The sequence below is a fragment of the Mustela lutreola genome, chromosome 16, assembly GCF_030435805.1.
Source record: "Mustela lutreola isolate mMusLut2 chromosome 16, mMusLut2.pri, whole genome shotgun sequence".
NCBI lineage: Eukaryota > Metazoa > Chordata > Mammalia > Carnivora > Mustelidae > Mustela > Mustela lutreola.
This window is the reverse complement of record NC_081305.1, coordinates 51015697-51030025: the sequence shown is the minus strand read 5'-3', so window position 1 is coordinate 51030025 and position 14329 is coordinate 51015697. Positions and strand designations below refer to the sequence as shown.

The following is a 14329-nucleotide window of genomic DNA, read 5'->3' as shown; positions in this document are numbered from 1 at the left end:
GTGGAAGGGCCTGGTGTTGGGGGGAGGAATGGCTAGTGCTCAGACAGGTCCTGGGAGACTCAAGGAGAGTCCAGGGTAGCCTTCAAGAGCTGGAAGACTTGAATGCTCATGAGTGTGGCCTGGGAGACCTAAGGAGAGCCTTGGCACCATGCTGGCTGTGTGGTTAGAGCACAGAGGAGTGTCTCACAGAGGTCAACAAGGATCCAGAGTCTGGGGTACAAATAGGGCTTATGTGTGGTTTGCCCCAGGGTTGGGGTGCCAGTATCCATAGACTACAGGTGTGGGTGGGTGCTGTCCTGAATAAATGGAGGAGGTGGAGGAGTAAGGAGAGGAGTATGGTGGGGAAAGGACATGAGGGGATAGAATTGGAAGGGTAGCATGGGGGGCCATAAAGAGGAGGAACAGGAGGGTCACAGTGGAGACAACACCGACAGACTGGAAGCCCCAGGGGAGATGCAGGACACTGTCTGGACACACAAGGGTGATCCACAGAAGGAAACTAGAAGATTGTATGTCCATCAGGACTCCTAGTTCAAGGAACAAAAACCTATTGAAAGTAGCCAAAGGGAGTAGGGTGGGGAGAAAAAAAATGGGCTTGTGCAGGAGTCACTGTGATATAGCCTCTACACAACACCTCAAGATACCTGCCCTGAGTTTGTGCTCTGCTTTCCTAGGGTAGCTTTTCTGCTGATGCTGCGCACGGTGGTCCTGACCATGCCAGGTTCATCATTCGTAGGACTCATAACACCAAGAGAAAGTCTCCCAGACCCTTCCACAGGTTTTGCAGAATGGAGTCTCGCTGACTGACTAGTTCATGAATCTATCCTGGAAACTTTGCCCATGGCAGGATGAATCGGAAACATCTCAGTTGCCACCCAAGCCTTATAACCACTCTGGAGCTCACCTAAAGCTTACGGACACAGGGTTTTTTTTTTTTTTAACATGAAACTAGAACACTTCAATTACCTATGTGGCTCTTTTTAGGTCTGTTTGGACAGCACAATACTCTGCTGCTGCAGTTTGGCGAAATTTGCCAAAACCTTTAAGTCTATATGGTCTGAGTCAGCCTTTCCACTTATAAGAATATATTATTTTTATACCATTACACATATCACCTTTCCAGAGAACCTCCTCTTATTCTCAGGGTCTCCTTGGTGAAAATTTCATTGATCATTGACTTCCCCTGGAGAGTTGGGGGAGGGGAGATTGTGTGGTTTGATTATGTTCTGATTCCTTTTGTCACGAGCACTTTATGGATAGCACTGTTGCCTATGGCAGCCCTCTAGGATGCACATGTATCTGGTTGTCCCATGTTAGTGGTGACAATGGTAATCAACCTTTTTCCATCAGACTTTCATCTTAATTTGTCCCATTAACCAATGCTGCCCTAGCCCTATCATTTCCCTAGGACTTGCAGAATGGTGCTATTTCTAATGCTGCTAATCCTCCACCTACATTTTTAAATTCACTGAATGACTTTGCTACTCCATTTCTTTGACCTCCATCCCTGCAAATGGTCACTCTCCCTGAGTCGTTCACCCCACAGACAATTCTGTCCTTGACTATTACCAACATCTTTAGCATCTAGAATCTCAGTTTCACGCATTGTGTTCTGCTGTCTTGTCTTCTCATTCCACCCAACAGCACGCACTGATCAACCACCATTACTTCCCACACTGCCCCCACTTCTGGAAATGCTGTTTTCTTCAACTCAACAACTTTTCTTCATCAGCCTCTCTAGGAGTACCACAGAAATGCAAAGAAAAATGATCTCTTTGGGGCGCCTGGGTGGCTCAGTGGATTAAAGCCTCTGCCTTCGGCTCAGGTCATGATCCCAGGGTCCTGGGATCGAGCCCCGCATCGGGCTCTCTGCTCATCTCTACCTGTCTCTGCCTACTTGTGATCTCTCTCTCTGTCAAATAAATAAATAAAATCTTTTTAAAAAAAAAAGAAAGAAAGAAAGATGATCACTTACATGAGGTTATAAGTCAGTCATATCTCAATAAAGCTGGTAGGAAAATAAAAACAACCAGTTCTCTTGGGCATTTTGAAATGATCCACTTCATGTGATTTTTTTAGTCTACTTTGTCTGACACTAACATAGCTATGCCAGCTTCCTGTTAGCACTTGCAAGTGCATGCAGCTTACTGTTCCTTTTGCTTCCAGTCTGTTCCTTTTGCTTCCAGTCTGTTAGGGCCCTAATTTTTTTTCTATTTATTTATTTATTTGTTTGTTTGTTTGTTTATTTAACAGAGACACAGCGAGAGAGGTAACACAAGCACGGGGAGTGAGAGAGGGAGAACAGGCTTCCCATGGAGCAGGGAGCCTGACACGGCTCGATTCCAGGACCCTGCGATCATGACTTGAGCCAAAGGCAGACACTTAATGACTGAGCCACCCAGGCACCTGGGGGCCCTAAAACTTAATGTACAATTCTTCAGGGGCACCTGGCTGGCTCAGTTGGTAGAGCACACAAATTGTGATTGCAGAGTCATGAGTCTGAGCCCTGTGCTGGGGATAGAGAGTATTTTTTTTTTTAATTTTTTATAAACATATATTTTTATCCCCAGGGGTACAGGTCTGTGAATCACCAGGTTTACACACTTCACAGAGAGTATTTTTTTAACTAAATTTAAAAAATAAAAAATTAAGTACAATTCTTGGGGCAACTGGGTGGCTCAGTGGGTTAAAGCCTCTGCCTTTGGCTCAGGTCATGATCCCAGGTTCCTGGGGTCGAGCCCCGCATCCGGCTCTCTGGTCAGCAGGGAGCCTGCTTCTCCCCATCCCCTTTCTCTGCCTGCCTGTCTGCCTACTTGTGATCTCTGTCTGTCAAATAAATAAAAAAAAAAAAATTAAAAAAAATAAAAAATTAAGTACAATTCTTGACACAATACAGAGGAGAAACCTGCATTTTCTTCCCATGTGGCAATCTCTGTTTTCGCTGGAAATAGGCACAAGAAGGCACTTCTTACGTGTAGGTAATATTTTACCTTTCCTCTAGTTGCTGGTTACATTGTTGGTACCTTGTGAAAATTCATCCCACTGCACATTTATGAAGTATGTAATTTTTTTTTTATTTTATGCTTTCAAAGGTTTACTTAAATTTTAAACAAGATTAAGGGTATTTTTGTCCACTGGCAATAAATACAGTGCTCTAAACACACAGAGGCTCACTCCATAGAGGCTCAAAGTCTCCCTTGAAACAGAAGATACCTCCAGTGTACAGAGGAATTCCACACAGCATCTATTTCCTGTGGTTAAGCTAATTCAGCACTAGGGATGTTTTTGCCAAGAGTTTGGGAGCTTGAGGCAGGTGGCTGTTGATCACTGTCCTTCTCCAAGCTGTGTCGGATCCTGTAACCAAAGTATATGGCAAATCCTAGTAGAGAAATGAGACAAATCATGGAAAAGTAGGCACTCCACCCACTCAGAAGTGCCCAACAGGCCTTCTACCATGGCCTCTGAGACAGTTTTGGGGAAAGGCAGTAGCAAGAGGGTTGAGTGGTAGCCCTTGAGAAGCCTCTTTCCCCCCAGAAAGCCACTTACCCATCACCATCCAGATGCCAAATCGGGCCCAGGTCCCAGCGGTCATCTGCATCATTAAGTAAACATTCACAAAGAAGCTCAGCAGTGGGAGCACAGGCAAAGCAGGAACCTGTGGGCAACACGGCACAGATGTCTGAAGGGAGATCTACCCCACCTGGGTGGGAAGAAAGACCCCAGTCCTACGCTGCACCTTCAGTGCCTACTCTTATCCCACTGAGTGCTCCCAAAGGAGTGGGTAGCCAAGTACTGAATGCGAAACAATAGTTTCTTGTTTTAGCAACTGACCATTTTCTTCTCTGACCCAGCCAAGAGTGGTAGACTTCAAAGCATACAGAGTTCATTCACTCAGGGTGGAGAGTCTGGGGACAAAAGGTCACCTACCTTGAAGTGAAGAAGAGTGGGGTTTTGGGGCTGTCTCCAGATGATGAAAGTGAGCCCAATAATGAGCAGCAGCAGCAGCACAGCCCCTGTGGTATACACCGGGTCTCCAGACAGCAGATGGCTGGGCCATTGGGCCAGTATTAGGTCCAGGATCATCAGCAGGAGAGCTGCAAGGGTCAAGTTGGAGGACAACAGGTCCAACTCCAGAAGCCAAATATGTCAAGACACCCCACCCCAAAACTGCCCCATCTAGAAGGGCCACCGACTCTCTGAGCTTCCTCCTCAGCTGCCAAAGACACACTCCCACCCTCTCCCTCCACAGACAGAAACCCCACTGCTCACCAAGCAGTAAGCTGCATGCGTAGACAATGCGGCCAGATTTCAGAGTTGGGGTGGTCTTGTCTGGGTTATGCAGACTGGGCGGAGCCTGCACGGTTCCTGCTTCAGGTACAGGTTGCAAAGAACCTGCTCGAGGTGCAGGCTTTATCTCAACTATTTCCACCCCTGTTTTCTTGTTCTTACTTAAATTCTCATCAGGCTGGTACCTGAATGAGAGGTATTAAGGCACTATGAACACCAGCCCCTGCTCGTCCAATATCAGGCATCCTGATCCACCTTTTCCTACCCTGAGTGCTGTAGTATGCTTAGGAGGCAGCATGAAGCGGAAGAGGACTAGCTCCTCATCCAGTCCCCATGAGTCCAAGAACCTGCAGCCAAGATGCAGTGGAGTCTCACCTGAGGACAAGAACAGAAAAGACCACCAGAGAGTAAGCAAGCAGGGTCCCAATTGACATGAGGTCCACAAGATCACTGAGCTCGAAGAGGAATGCCATGAGTGCTAGAATGAGGCACAAACAAGGTGGGGGAGGGGGATGAGGAACCACTGGAAATATGCAAGGTAAGGAAACTGATGAAAGGTGTGAGTTTTGTTTTCTCACCTGCAAAAGTTCCAGATGCTATGGTGGCCATGATGGGAGTGTGTGTGCGGGGATGAATCCGAGCGAGTCCCCGGAAAAGGAGCCCATCGTCTGCCATTGCGCAGATCACTCGAGGCATGGGGAACATGGTACCCAGGCGGCTGGAGAAGAAAACCGGAATATACATGAGCTCTTGAAGGAGCAGAACAGACCCAAGTCAGCATGGGGTCAGATGTCTCTCTCATCTCTCAATCCCAAGGGCTGGGATACCTGAGAATCTCCCACCAGACAGGGAGAGGCAGACACTGACCTGGTTGAAAGAGCACAGAGGGTTCCAGCAGCCACGGCATATCTAGCAGGGGCCCATCCCACATGGAGAAATGCCTGTGGCAAGGGGCTGCCGGGATGAATCTGGTAGTAGGGCATCACGAGGGTGAGTGCCGCCGAGACACCAAAATATGCCAAAAAACAGATGAAGAGCCAGATTATGATGCTTAAGGGGATGGAACGCTGAGGATTACGGGCTTCTTCCCCTGTGGGACAGGTGGACGTACTCAGGAAAACTCTGGGGTGAAGGCACAAATCCTCTTCCCTCTTCCACCTTCAGAAGCAGGCTACCCTCCTACCAATCCTCTGCCCAAGGGCAGCCCAAATGTGCCCAAACCCCTGATGGGGCAGAATGACCATGTTACCAGTAGTGGTGATGCAATCAAAACCAACAAATGCATAGAAACATGTCGCTGCTCCATGGAGAATCCCCTCAAAGCCAAAAGGCATAAAGCCTCCAGAGCCCAGAGGGCCCAAGCTGTGGTGAGAAGGAACAAGGAAGGACACAGGGGCCTATGTTTAGCCATCTCTACTGATGGCTCCGTCCATACCAAAAGTCCTGGGTTCCATTCCCCTTGCTCCCCGTGGGGATCCAGCCCACCATATTCCCTCTTTATTCCCCACCGTTCCCCAGTTGTACACCCCCACACACTCTACCATGGCCAGGAGTACCCTCCTAACCTAGAAGTGTCATTGGATGCTGACATGGCCAGTTTGTAATCCTCTTCGGTGAGCTGCCAATGGTGCAGATCTCCCTTCATGAAGCCAAAGAAGATGACAAAACTAAGAACTAAAAGGTTCACGCCCGTGAACACCTTCGTAACCAGGGCCGACTCACTAGCTCCCAGGGCCAGAAGTCCTGTGGGGAAAATGGAATATCAAATATCCAAAATAACTAAACCCATATATACAGAGAGCAAACCGGTGGTCGCCAGGGGCTGGCGGGGACAGGGGATGGTATGAGGGTTCCTTCTGGGGATACTGGTGCTTTTGGGGTCTGGAAGGACATGGAAGGTGCATGACACTGGGCCCTCTGAGATGGACATGGTCATCAGCTTGTGATATATACACATGGGCCAAATCATCATGTCTTTCACCTTGAACTTGCACAATGTTATATGTCAATTAAATCTCCATAAAGCTGGGAATAGTAAAATGAAGTGGTTAATTGGATGTTATGTGAATTTCACCTCTATTTAAAAAAAACCTTTGGTCTCAGTACCAAGGAAGAAACTTGTCAGTCTAAGTGAATGATTCTCGACTGGGGGTGACTTTGTTCTCTAAGGGACATTTGGTGATACCTGGAGACATTCTGACTGTCACAGTTTGGGTGGGGGGGTGCCAATGGCATCTTGGAAGTAGAGGCCAACATCCAACAATGATTCTCACACACACACACACACACACACACACACACACCACACATGTAATGCCCAGGACAGCCCTCCACACCAAAGACACTGATCCAGCCCAGAATGTCAATAACGCCCAGGGACAGAAGCAGTGGTCTAAGACTTGTCTTCCTGTCTCTCATCACAGACCCTCCCTTCCAGCGCTGCCCACCAGTCCAAACCAACTCCCCCTCTACGCCCTGTTCTTCCCATCCTAGAGGACGCCAGCCTTACCAGTAAGCAGTAGCACCAGACTCAGCGCCAAGAAGTCCAGGTATGTGGCCAGCACATGGGGCACCTGCAGAGAGAAACCTCCCTTCAGGAGCTGAGAGACCTGGTTCCCAATCAAGTCGTCGAAGGCGGAGCTCCAGGCCCTGGCCACACTGGCAGCACCTGTGGGGGGAGGAGGAGGAAGGTTCACTGACAAACAAAACTGAGTTCCTACTATGCACCACAAGAGCTCTTTTTTGGGGGCCAAGGGGGACGGAAACCAGACAAAATGCCTAATCTCTAAGAGTTTCCTTTCATGCGGTGGGGAGAGCAGACATAGAAGATTCATGAAATAGGTCAACTATTTAATACAGTCAGAAAGAGATCGAGGTTATCTCATGCAAGAAAACAGGGGGAAGCTGGGGGTCATGGGGGATGAGCCTTCCCAAACTTGTCTCCCTGTCTCCCACCAGAGCTCCGCCTCCCCGTGTTCTACAGTCCCTATTCCTTCCTGGTTCCCCAGTCCTGTCATTCTAGGAAAGCAGGACAGAGTTCAGTAGAATGAAGTTTGGGGGTTTCCTGTACTATGGCCCAGCTCCCCCAACCTTCCCCTGCCACCTCATCAATGACATAGGAGAGTATGAGGTTCCAACCAGTGATGAAAGCACACAACTGTCCAACTGTGACATAGCTGTAGAGATAGACAGAACCGGAGCCTGGCACACGGGTCCCAAACTCTGCATAGCAGAGCCCGGACAGCACGGAAGACAGGGCAGCCACGAGGAAGCAGATGGTGATGGCCGGCCCAGCTTTGTACTTGGCCACTTCACCGGCCAGGATATACACGCCCGCTCCCAGGGTGCTGCCCACGCCCAAGGCCACCAGATCGAGAGTGCTCAGGCACCGGGCCAAGCCACTCTCAACCCCCTCCCTCGGCCCCAGGGGCCGCCTGCACACCAGCTTCCGGCCAAACTGACAAATGTGGTGATGCAGCATCCTCGTGGAGTGGAGGAGAAGAAGAGGAGGCCAATATCTGCAAAGAAAATGAGAGACCACCATCAAGAGCATCCATCCCCCGGGGCCCTGGAAGTCTATCCCCCGGGGCCCTGAGAGTCCTCGGACAGAAGACCCATCCCACAGAGCGAGGGTGGTAAGACAGACTTTGAGTATGTTGCAAAGTTTCCGGGAGGGTTACTTGAAAAGAAGCAAGCAAAACCTTGCAGAACGTTTAAGTTTATCCCCATTAGCTGAGGAGACAAGAGCCCTGACCTCCAAAGCCAGACCATCCAGGTTCTCATATCAGCCATCTCGATCTCCCACGAGCCACCTGCCACTCTTGGCCCTCCCCTCCGTAAAACAGGGGAAAGTCATCATGATGGCCATTACTCCCTGCCTCCCTTATTATGTGTGAAGCAATGCTTGCTTTGAGGAACTGGGCAGAGAGCTCACACCCCAGGCATTTCTGCACCAAGGATCCTGATAACTTTGCCTCCTTCGCCTGCAGAGCAAAATGCAACTGGAATTTTGAGCTGGGGCAGAATGAGACGGAATTTGCAGGGAGGGAGAAACTAGCCTGGCTGAGGGAGAGCAGGAAACCTGAGTGACTTCCCAGTTGCCTAGAGGTAGGGAGGACTGACCTTCCTTCCAAGGCAGAAGAGACAGACCTGCCATCTGCTCCTTTGGGGCAAGGGAAGGTCTCCTCACTGCTCTGCAGGGCGAGACTGAGCCAGCCAACACCAGTATTGTCAAGGGCTTCTGCCGATGATAATCCAAAGGACAAGATCAGCGTGTTGGTGAAGAGCAGTACTTCTTCCTTACCTAATGCTGCCGATGAATCATGCACCGTTACCAAGCACGTAAGAGGGTCCAGCTGCTGTGGGTAAGATGCAGCTCTTCAAACAATTAAAATGGAACAACCGTATGACCCAGCAATTCCACTTCAGGGTGTATCTATCCAAAAGAAAGTAGAACAGTGGTTGCGGGATGCCTGGGTGGCTCAGTTGGTTAAGCAGCTGCCTTCAGCTCAGGTCATCATCCCAGCTTTATGGGATCGAGTCCCACATCGGGCTCCTTGCTCCGCAGGGAGCCTGCTTCTCCCTCTGACTCTGCCTGCCACTCTGTCTGCCTGTGCTTGCTCTCACTGGCTATCTCTCTGACAAATAAATAAATAAAATCTTAAAAAAAAAAAAAAAAAAAAAGGAACGGTGGTTGCCTTGGGTTCAAGGGAGCGATGGTAAGCATTGTTTGATGGATACAGAGTTTTTCCCCCCTTGATGAAGAGTCCTGGAGATGGGTTGCACAATGTACATTTAAGAAACGGTTTAAGGCAATAAATTTTATGTGTATTTTACCACCATTTTTTTAAAAAATGCTGCTGATAGGACACCTGGGTGGCTCAGTTGGTTAAGCATCTGCCTTTGGCTCAGGTCATGATCTCAGGGTCCTGGAATCGAGTCCCGCATTGGGCTCCCTGCTCAGCAAGGAGTAGGCTTCTCCCTCTCCCTCTGCCCCTCCACCTGCTTGAGCTCTCGCTCTCAAACAAATAAATAGAATCTATAAATAAATAAATGAAATGCTGCCGAAGCTAATAATGGAGGCAGCCTCATTGCGCTGTTGTGCGTACCAAACGAATAACCAGACGTGAGGCTAAAATCACAACCCCCTTGTAAGGTTTAATCTCTAATACTGTTTGAACACAAGTCAAAGAAAGTGAGTCTAAGAGCTTCCAGACACCTGTCCAGTCTTTCCCACCCAGGGAAGTACACACAGCACCACGCTCCGCCTTCCATGTGGAAAACAGGTCCTACCACCCTCCACCCGGAGCCTGGCCAAGCAACCCCACACTTGGGTTGCAGGTCTTTTTAGGAGTATCTGCACTGTGCACCTGGATCCCTTAAGGAAGAAGGGCCACCAGCTTACCAGGTGGTGGGAGCAGACCCTGGAGCGTGGGGTCTGTCAGCAGAGCAGAGTTCTGCCGAGCTGGGCTGGAGCGGGTCAGGCTCTAACACCTGGAGCTGGGAGCCCACAGGCAGAAAAGACAACTCGGATTGCCTGGTAGGTGGGGTGGGGATGGGTAGGGCAGGGTGCCTCCGCAGCAATGCTGTCTGACAGGGACACTCGTGGTTCCACAGAGTTTTTTTAAAGACCTTTTTTTCAATTGTGGTCAAATACACATAACTTAAAATTTGTCTTCTGAGCCGTTTTTAAGTGTATGGTTCACTCGTGTAAGTGTATGGTACGGTCATATTTTGTACGACTGTCACCAGCGTCCGTCTCCAGAAAGCTTCCTCTTGCAGAACTGAAACTCTGTCCCCATTAAACAATTCGCTCATCGCCCTCCCCCAGCTCATGGCAGTCACCATTCAGCTTATTCAAGTTTCTGTCTGTGTGAGGTTGACGTCTAGATGCTTCATAGAGGTAGAATCAAGCAATAATTTTCCTTTTCAGTAAGTCTTCGCTTATTCCTAAATCATCAAAATGTGCTTGTACATTGTCTTCTAAAAACATACTGTTCTGCCTTCTGACTTTAGGTTTGTAAGTCATTCATACTGGATTTTTGTGTATGGGGAAATACAGGGTCAAGGTCAGTTGGTTATGCCCTAATGTGTGGCAGGGGGGGGATTTCATTCTGCAGATCTGATTCTTAAAGGATGTATGAAGATTCATCTGTAAGTGTCTACCATGACGCTATGGGGAATGTCTTAAATAGTCTTGATTAACACAGATCCTTAATTTTAATATAAGAAAATGTTTCAGCCTTTTTCCTTTATGGTTAATATTTTTGCCTTCTGTTTAAGAGATGTTTGCCTAGTCCTGAAGTCAGGAAGTTCTTCTGTAAGCTTTCGTGTCCTGCCTTTCACATTTAAGTCCTACAACCAACTAGAATTAATTTTGTGCGTAGGGTGAGGTAGAGGTCCAGTACTTTTTTTCCTCACGTGGAAATTCAGTTGTCCCAGCACCGCTTACTGGGAAGACCATCCTTCCCCCTTCCCACAGTGTTTTTTTCAAACAGCTCACCATAACAAATTAGTGGATCATGAAATTAGTGTATTGATTATGATTCAGATTTTGGGAAACATAGGCAGAATAGATTAGAAACATCAAAGCACAACTGTCCAAGTTTGTATATTGGGTCATGTTGAAAAATATATTTGTTATTAGGAGACCCAAACAAGACTCTGAAAGTCATGATATACAGGCTCAATGGTCAATGTGTTCCATGCTCCCATGAACTCTGTTCAATCAAGGTGTTTTCCAGCAACCAAGATGCTTCCTTGAGTACAGAACCTGTCCACACTAGGGGCTCTATCAATGCAAGCTTGACCCCATCCCACAGATTTCCTCAGAGTCTCCAAGGCCCCCAAACCCTTTAGGATAATCCCTGAGGACCCCTGACTCCAGATCACATTCAGAGTTCTGTAAGCTGGATCATGCTGACCACACTCCAGGGCCTTTACTGAAACCCACTGAAGAGCCTCTGGGATGGATCCATTTTTCTTTCTTTCCATCCTCCTACAGAGTTCTTGATCTTTCCTCTTTCTTCCAATCTCTTCACTTCTACTTCCCATCTCCTTTACTTCTTCTGGGAAAACCTAGCTAGGGGCAAGTGTGGAAGGGTCCTCTTCATTTCATCTGGGATGAGGAGATGTGCACCAAATGTTGCTGCCTGGCGGCAGCTGCCTCTTAAAAAATAAGGAAAACTCTCCAGGTGCAGCCCATGCTCTCCACATTCTTCAGTCCTGGTCTACTAGGCGATGGACTCCATCCAGAGAAAAGAGAGGCATAAAAGCTGTTGCAGGAAGAACAGCAGTAAATACTTGGATGGTGAGTCAAGGTCAGTATGAGTATGACCAAGACCAAGGCAAATCTATACCTCCCACCCCAGACACCACCTCCCTCCACACATGCCTTTCCTGCCTCCATTTCTGCGCATACTGCTATCTGTTTCAGAGCCACATGATCCCTGCAGGCCAGCCTGGGAACTACCAGACCTCATGTTTGGTTCCAGTTCCACAATACATAACACCCTATCCCTGGCTTTTTAAAAAAAAAAAAAAAAAAAAAAAAAAAATTATGTTATTTCTTTTTGTTTTAGCCCTGGTGTTTTTTTGTTTTTTTTTTTTTTTTTTTTTTTAAAGATTTTATTTATTTATTTGTCAGAGAGAGAGCAAGCGAGAGCGAGCACAGGCAGACAGAGTAGAAGGCAGAGTCAGAGGGAGAAGCAGGCTCCCCGCAGAGCAAGGAGCCTGATGTGGGACTCGATCCCAGGACGCTGGGATCATGACCTGAGCCGAAGGCAGCTGCTTAACCAACTGAGCCACCCAGGCGTCCCAGCCCTGGTGTTTTGAACTCCTAAGTGCTACTGTTGATTTGCAATCTCACCTATGAGCTACATTATCTTCGATCAGAATAGGAATCACCATAGATAGGCTTTCTTGAATGGGCTTGCAGAAGGATGCAGGAACAGACTTGGGATTGCTGGGGGGACTTTTGTTATTTCTTTATGAACAGTTCTTGTCTTCACCATATATACATCAATTGACTCTTGATGCACCAAATCTTGATGCACCCTAGAGAAATTATCTTAAGTGTAGTGTAAGAATTCAGAGACGGTATGAATAACTGGGGAGAAAGAAGAGAATTGCAAAAGCAATTGCACTCGCTCGCCCATTTCTTTACGTTTTTCTATCCCTGAGTCTTTTGTACTCTGGTAATTTTATCCATCACTGAATTTTTTTTTTTTTTTTTTTTTTTTTTTTTTTTTTTTTTTTTTTTAGGGAAATGGAGATCTTTCACTTCTGTCTGTTTCTTGCATCTCTTCCTCATCCTGTTTATAAGAATAGTAATACTGCCTTAATCTGAATTTCCCAAATCAGAGCCTGATACAGGGACTTGAGTTCAAGATTTGGACTTTATTTGGAAAATGATCCCCCAAAACAAGAAGGAGGTAGCAAGGAGAATAGAGGAAGATGGGGGAAGGAAGAGGCCAACGCAAGGATAAGGGATTGAAATCCATGGTGTGAGCGATGGTGGGGTGGTTCATCCCTTTGAATCCTATGAAAGAGCATATATGATGCCTTATATAATCCCCTGAGGGAAAGACGGGAGTTTAGGGCATTTATGTACCAAGTTTAACCCTTCCCCCATTGGCTAGGAGTTTTCCTAGGAGGCACTGACTTCCTGGATAGTTCTGGGTTAGCACCAGAAAAGACTCCAGAGATGAATACAGTAGGATGAATGGTCCATTTTTGAGGTTAAGATTATGGCAGAACAAGGGGAGCCCGTGATTGCATGAGACTATGCATCAAAGCCCAGGCTGACGTTCCAGGTGCACCAAGGGGATACGATGTGACATCTGCTACTACACAACCCTCTCACTTCTCAAATATCATCATTTCCACCTTAAGCCCACCCAGTGGTTGAATCCTTAAGGTTCCAGCCACTGTCTACACGGAATTCTTACTTCAGTGTGGTTAGTGAACAAGCCATAATCTCCACTGCACCTTGGACCCAAGACCACTAGTGTTACTTATCTCTCTCTTTTCCACCATGCCTTCTAGATTCTTGTGGTGGGTCAGCACTGTGTTTTTGTCTAAGTCATTTGTCAGGTGGAGTGATTGGTGCTTTCCTTTTTTTTTAAATTTAATTTTATTTATTTAGTTATTTTATCTTATTGAAATTCAATTAATTAACATATAGTGTATTATTCGTGTCAGAGGTAGAGGTTAGTGATTCATCAGCTGCATATAACACCCAGTGCTTTCATTCCATCACATGCCCTCCTTAACATCCATCATCCAGTTACCCCAACCCCGTACTCACCTCCTTCCATCAACCCTCAGTTTGTTTCCTAGAGTTAAGAGTCTCTTACAGTTTGTCTCCCACTCTGATTTTGTCTTGTTTTATTTTTCCCTCTCTTCTCCTATGATCCTGTTTTGTTTCTTAAATTCCATATATGAGTGAAGTCATAAAATAATTGTCTTTCTCTGATTGACTTATTTCACTTAGCATAGTACCCTTTAGTTCCATCCATGTCCTTGCCAATCATAAGATTTCATTTTTTTAAAAGATTTTATTTATTTATTTGACAGACAGAGATCACAAGTAGGCAGAGAGACAGGCAGAGAGAGAGGAGGAAGCAGACTCCCTGCTGAGTGGGAAGCCTGATGTGGGGCTGGATCCCAGGATGCTGGGATCATAACCTGAGCCAAAGGCAGAGGCTTTAACCCACTGAGCCACAGGTGCCCCAAGATTTCTTTTTTTTTTTTTTTTTTTTTTATGGCTGAGTAGTAAGTATTCCATTGTATATAGATACCACATCTTCTTTATCTATTCATCTGTCGATGGACATCAAGTCTCTTTCCATAGTTGGACTATGGGCCCTCCTTTCTGAAAGGTCTGAATTGTGGAGTGCTAGAAAGGAATGAGTTAGCATCTGGTCTATGATCCACTCTTCCTATCCTGACTTATAAAGATGCTTATCAGACTTTCTCCTGGTATCAGAGAAACCTAACTAGACTCCTTATCTATGAAATGCTTTTCAGGGGACACACCTGG

General features: G+C 47.0%; 1 protein-coding gene across 1 annotated transcript; it reads right to left on the bottom strand.

Moving 5' to 3' along the window:
* Positions 1 to 3257: 3257 nt before the first annotated feature.
* On the bottom strand, positions 3258 to 7768 carry LOC131817672 (cationic amino acid transporter 3-like). The gene is made up of 11 exons (XM_059151208.1): positions 7378 to 7768; positions 6797 to 6955; positions 5853 to 6030; positions 5537 to 5649; positions 5155 to 5377; positions 4866 to 5005; positions 4663 to 4765; positions 4270 to 4472; positions 3928 to 4094; positions 3547 to 3655; positions 3258 to 3379 (listed from the first exon to the last, which is right to left on the bottom strand). Exons 1-11 carry the CDS (start codon positions 7766 to 7768, stop codon positions 3258 to 3260), a joined length of 1908 nt encoding a protein of 635 aa, XP_059007191.1.
* Between the last annotated feature and the right edge of the window lie 6561 nt (positions 7769 to 14329).

Excerpts from the sequence above, each read along its gene's own strand:
- LOC131817672 (XM_059151208.1), bottom strand. The coding sequence starts at position 7,768 with ATGCTGCATCACCACATTTGTCAGTTTGGCCGGAAGCTGGTGTGCAGG. Across the intron at positions 6,956-7,377 it reads TGATGAGGTGGCAGGGGAAG|GTGCTGCCAGTGTGGCCAGG; the intron begins GTTGGGGGAGCT and ends CTCCCCCCACAG. Across the intron at positions 4,766-4,865 it reads AGCATCTGGAACTTTTGCAG|CACTCATGGCATTCCTCTTC; the intron begins GTGAGAAAACAA and ends GCCTCATTCTAG.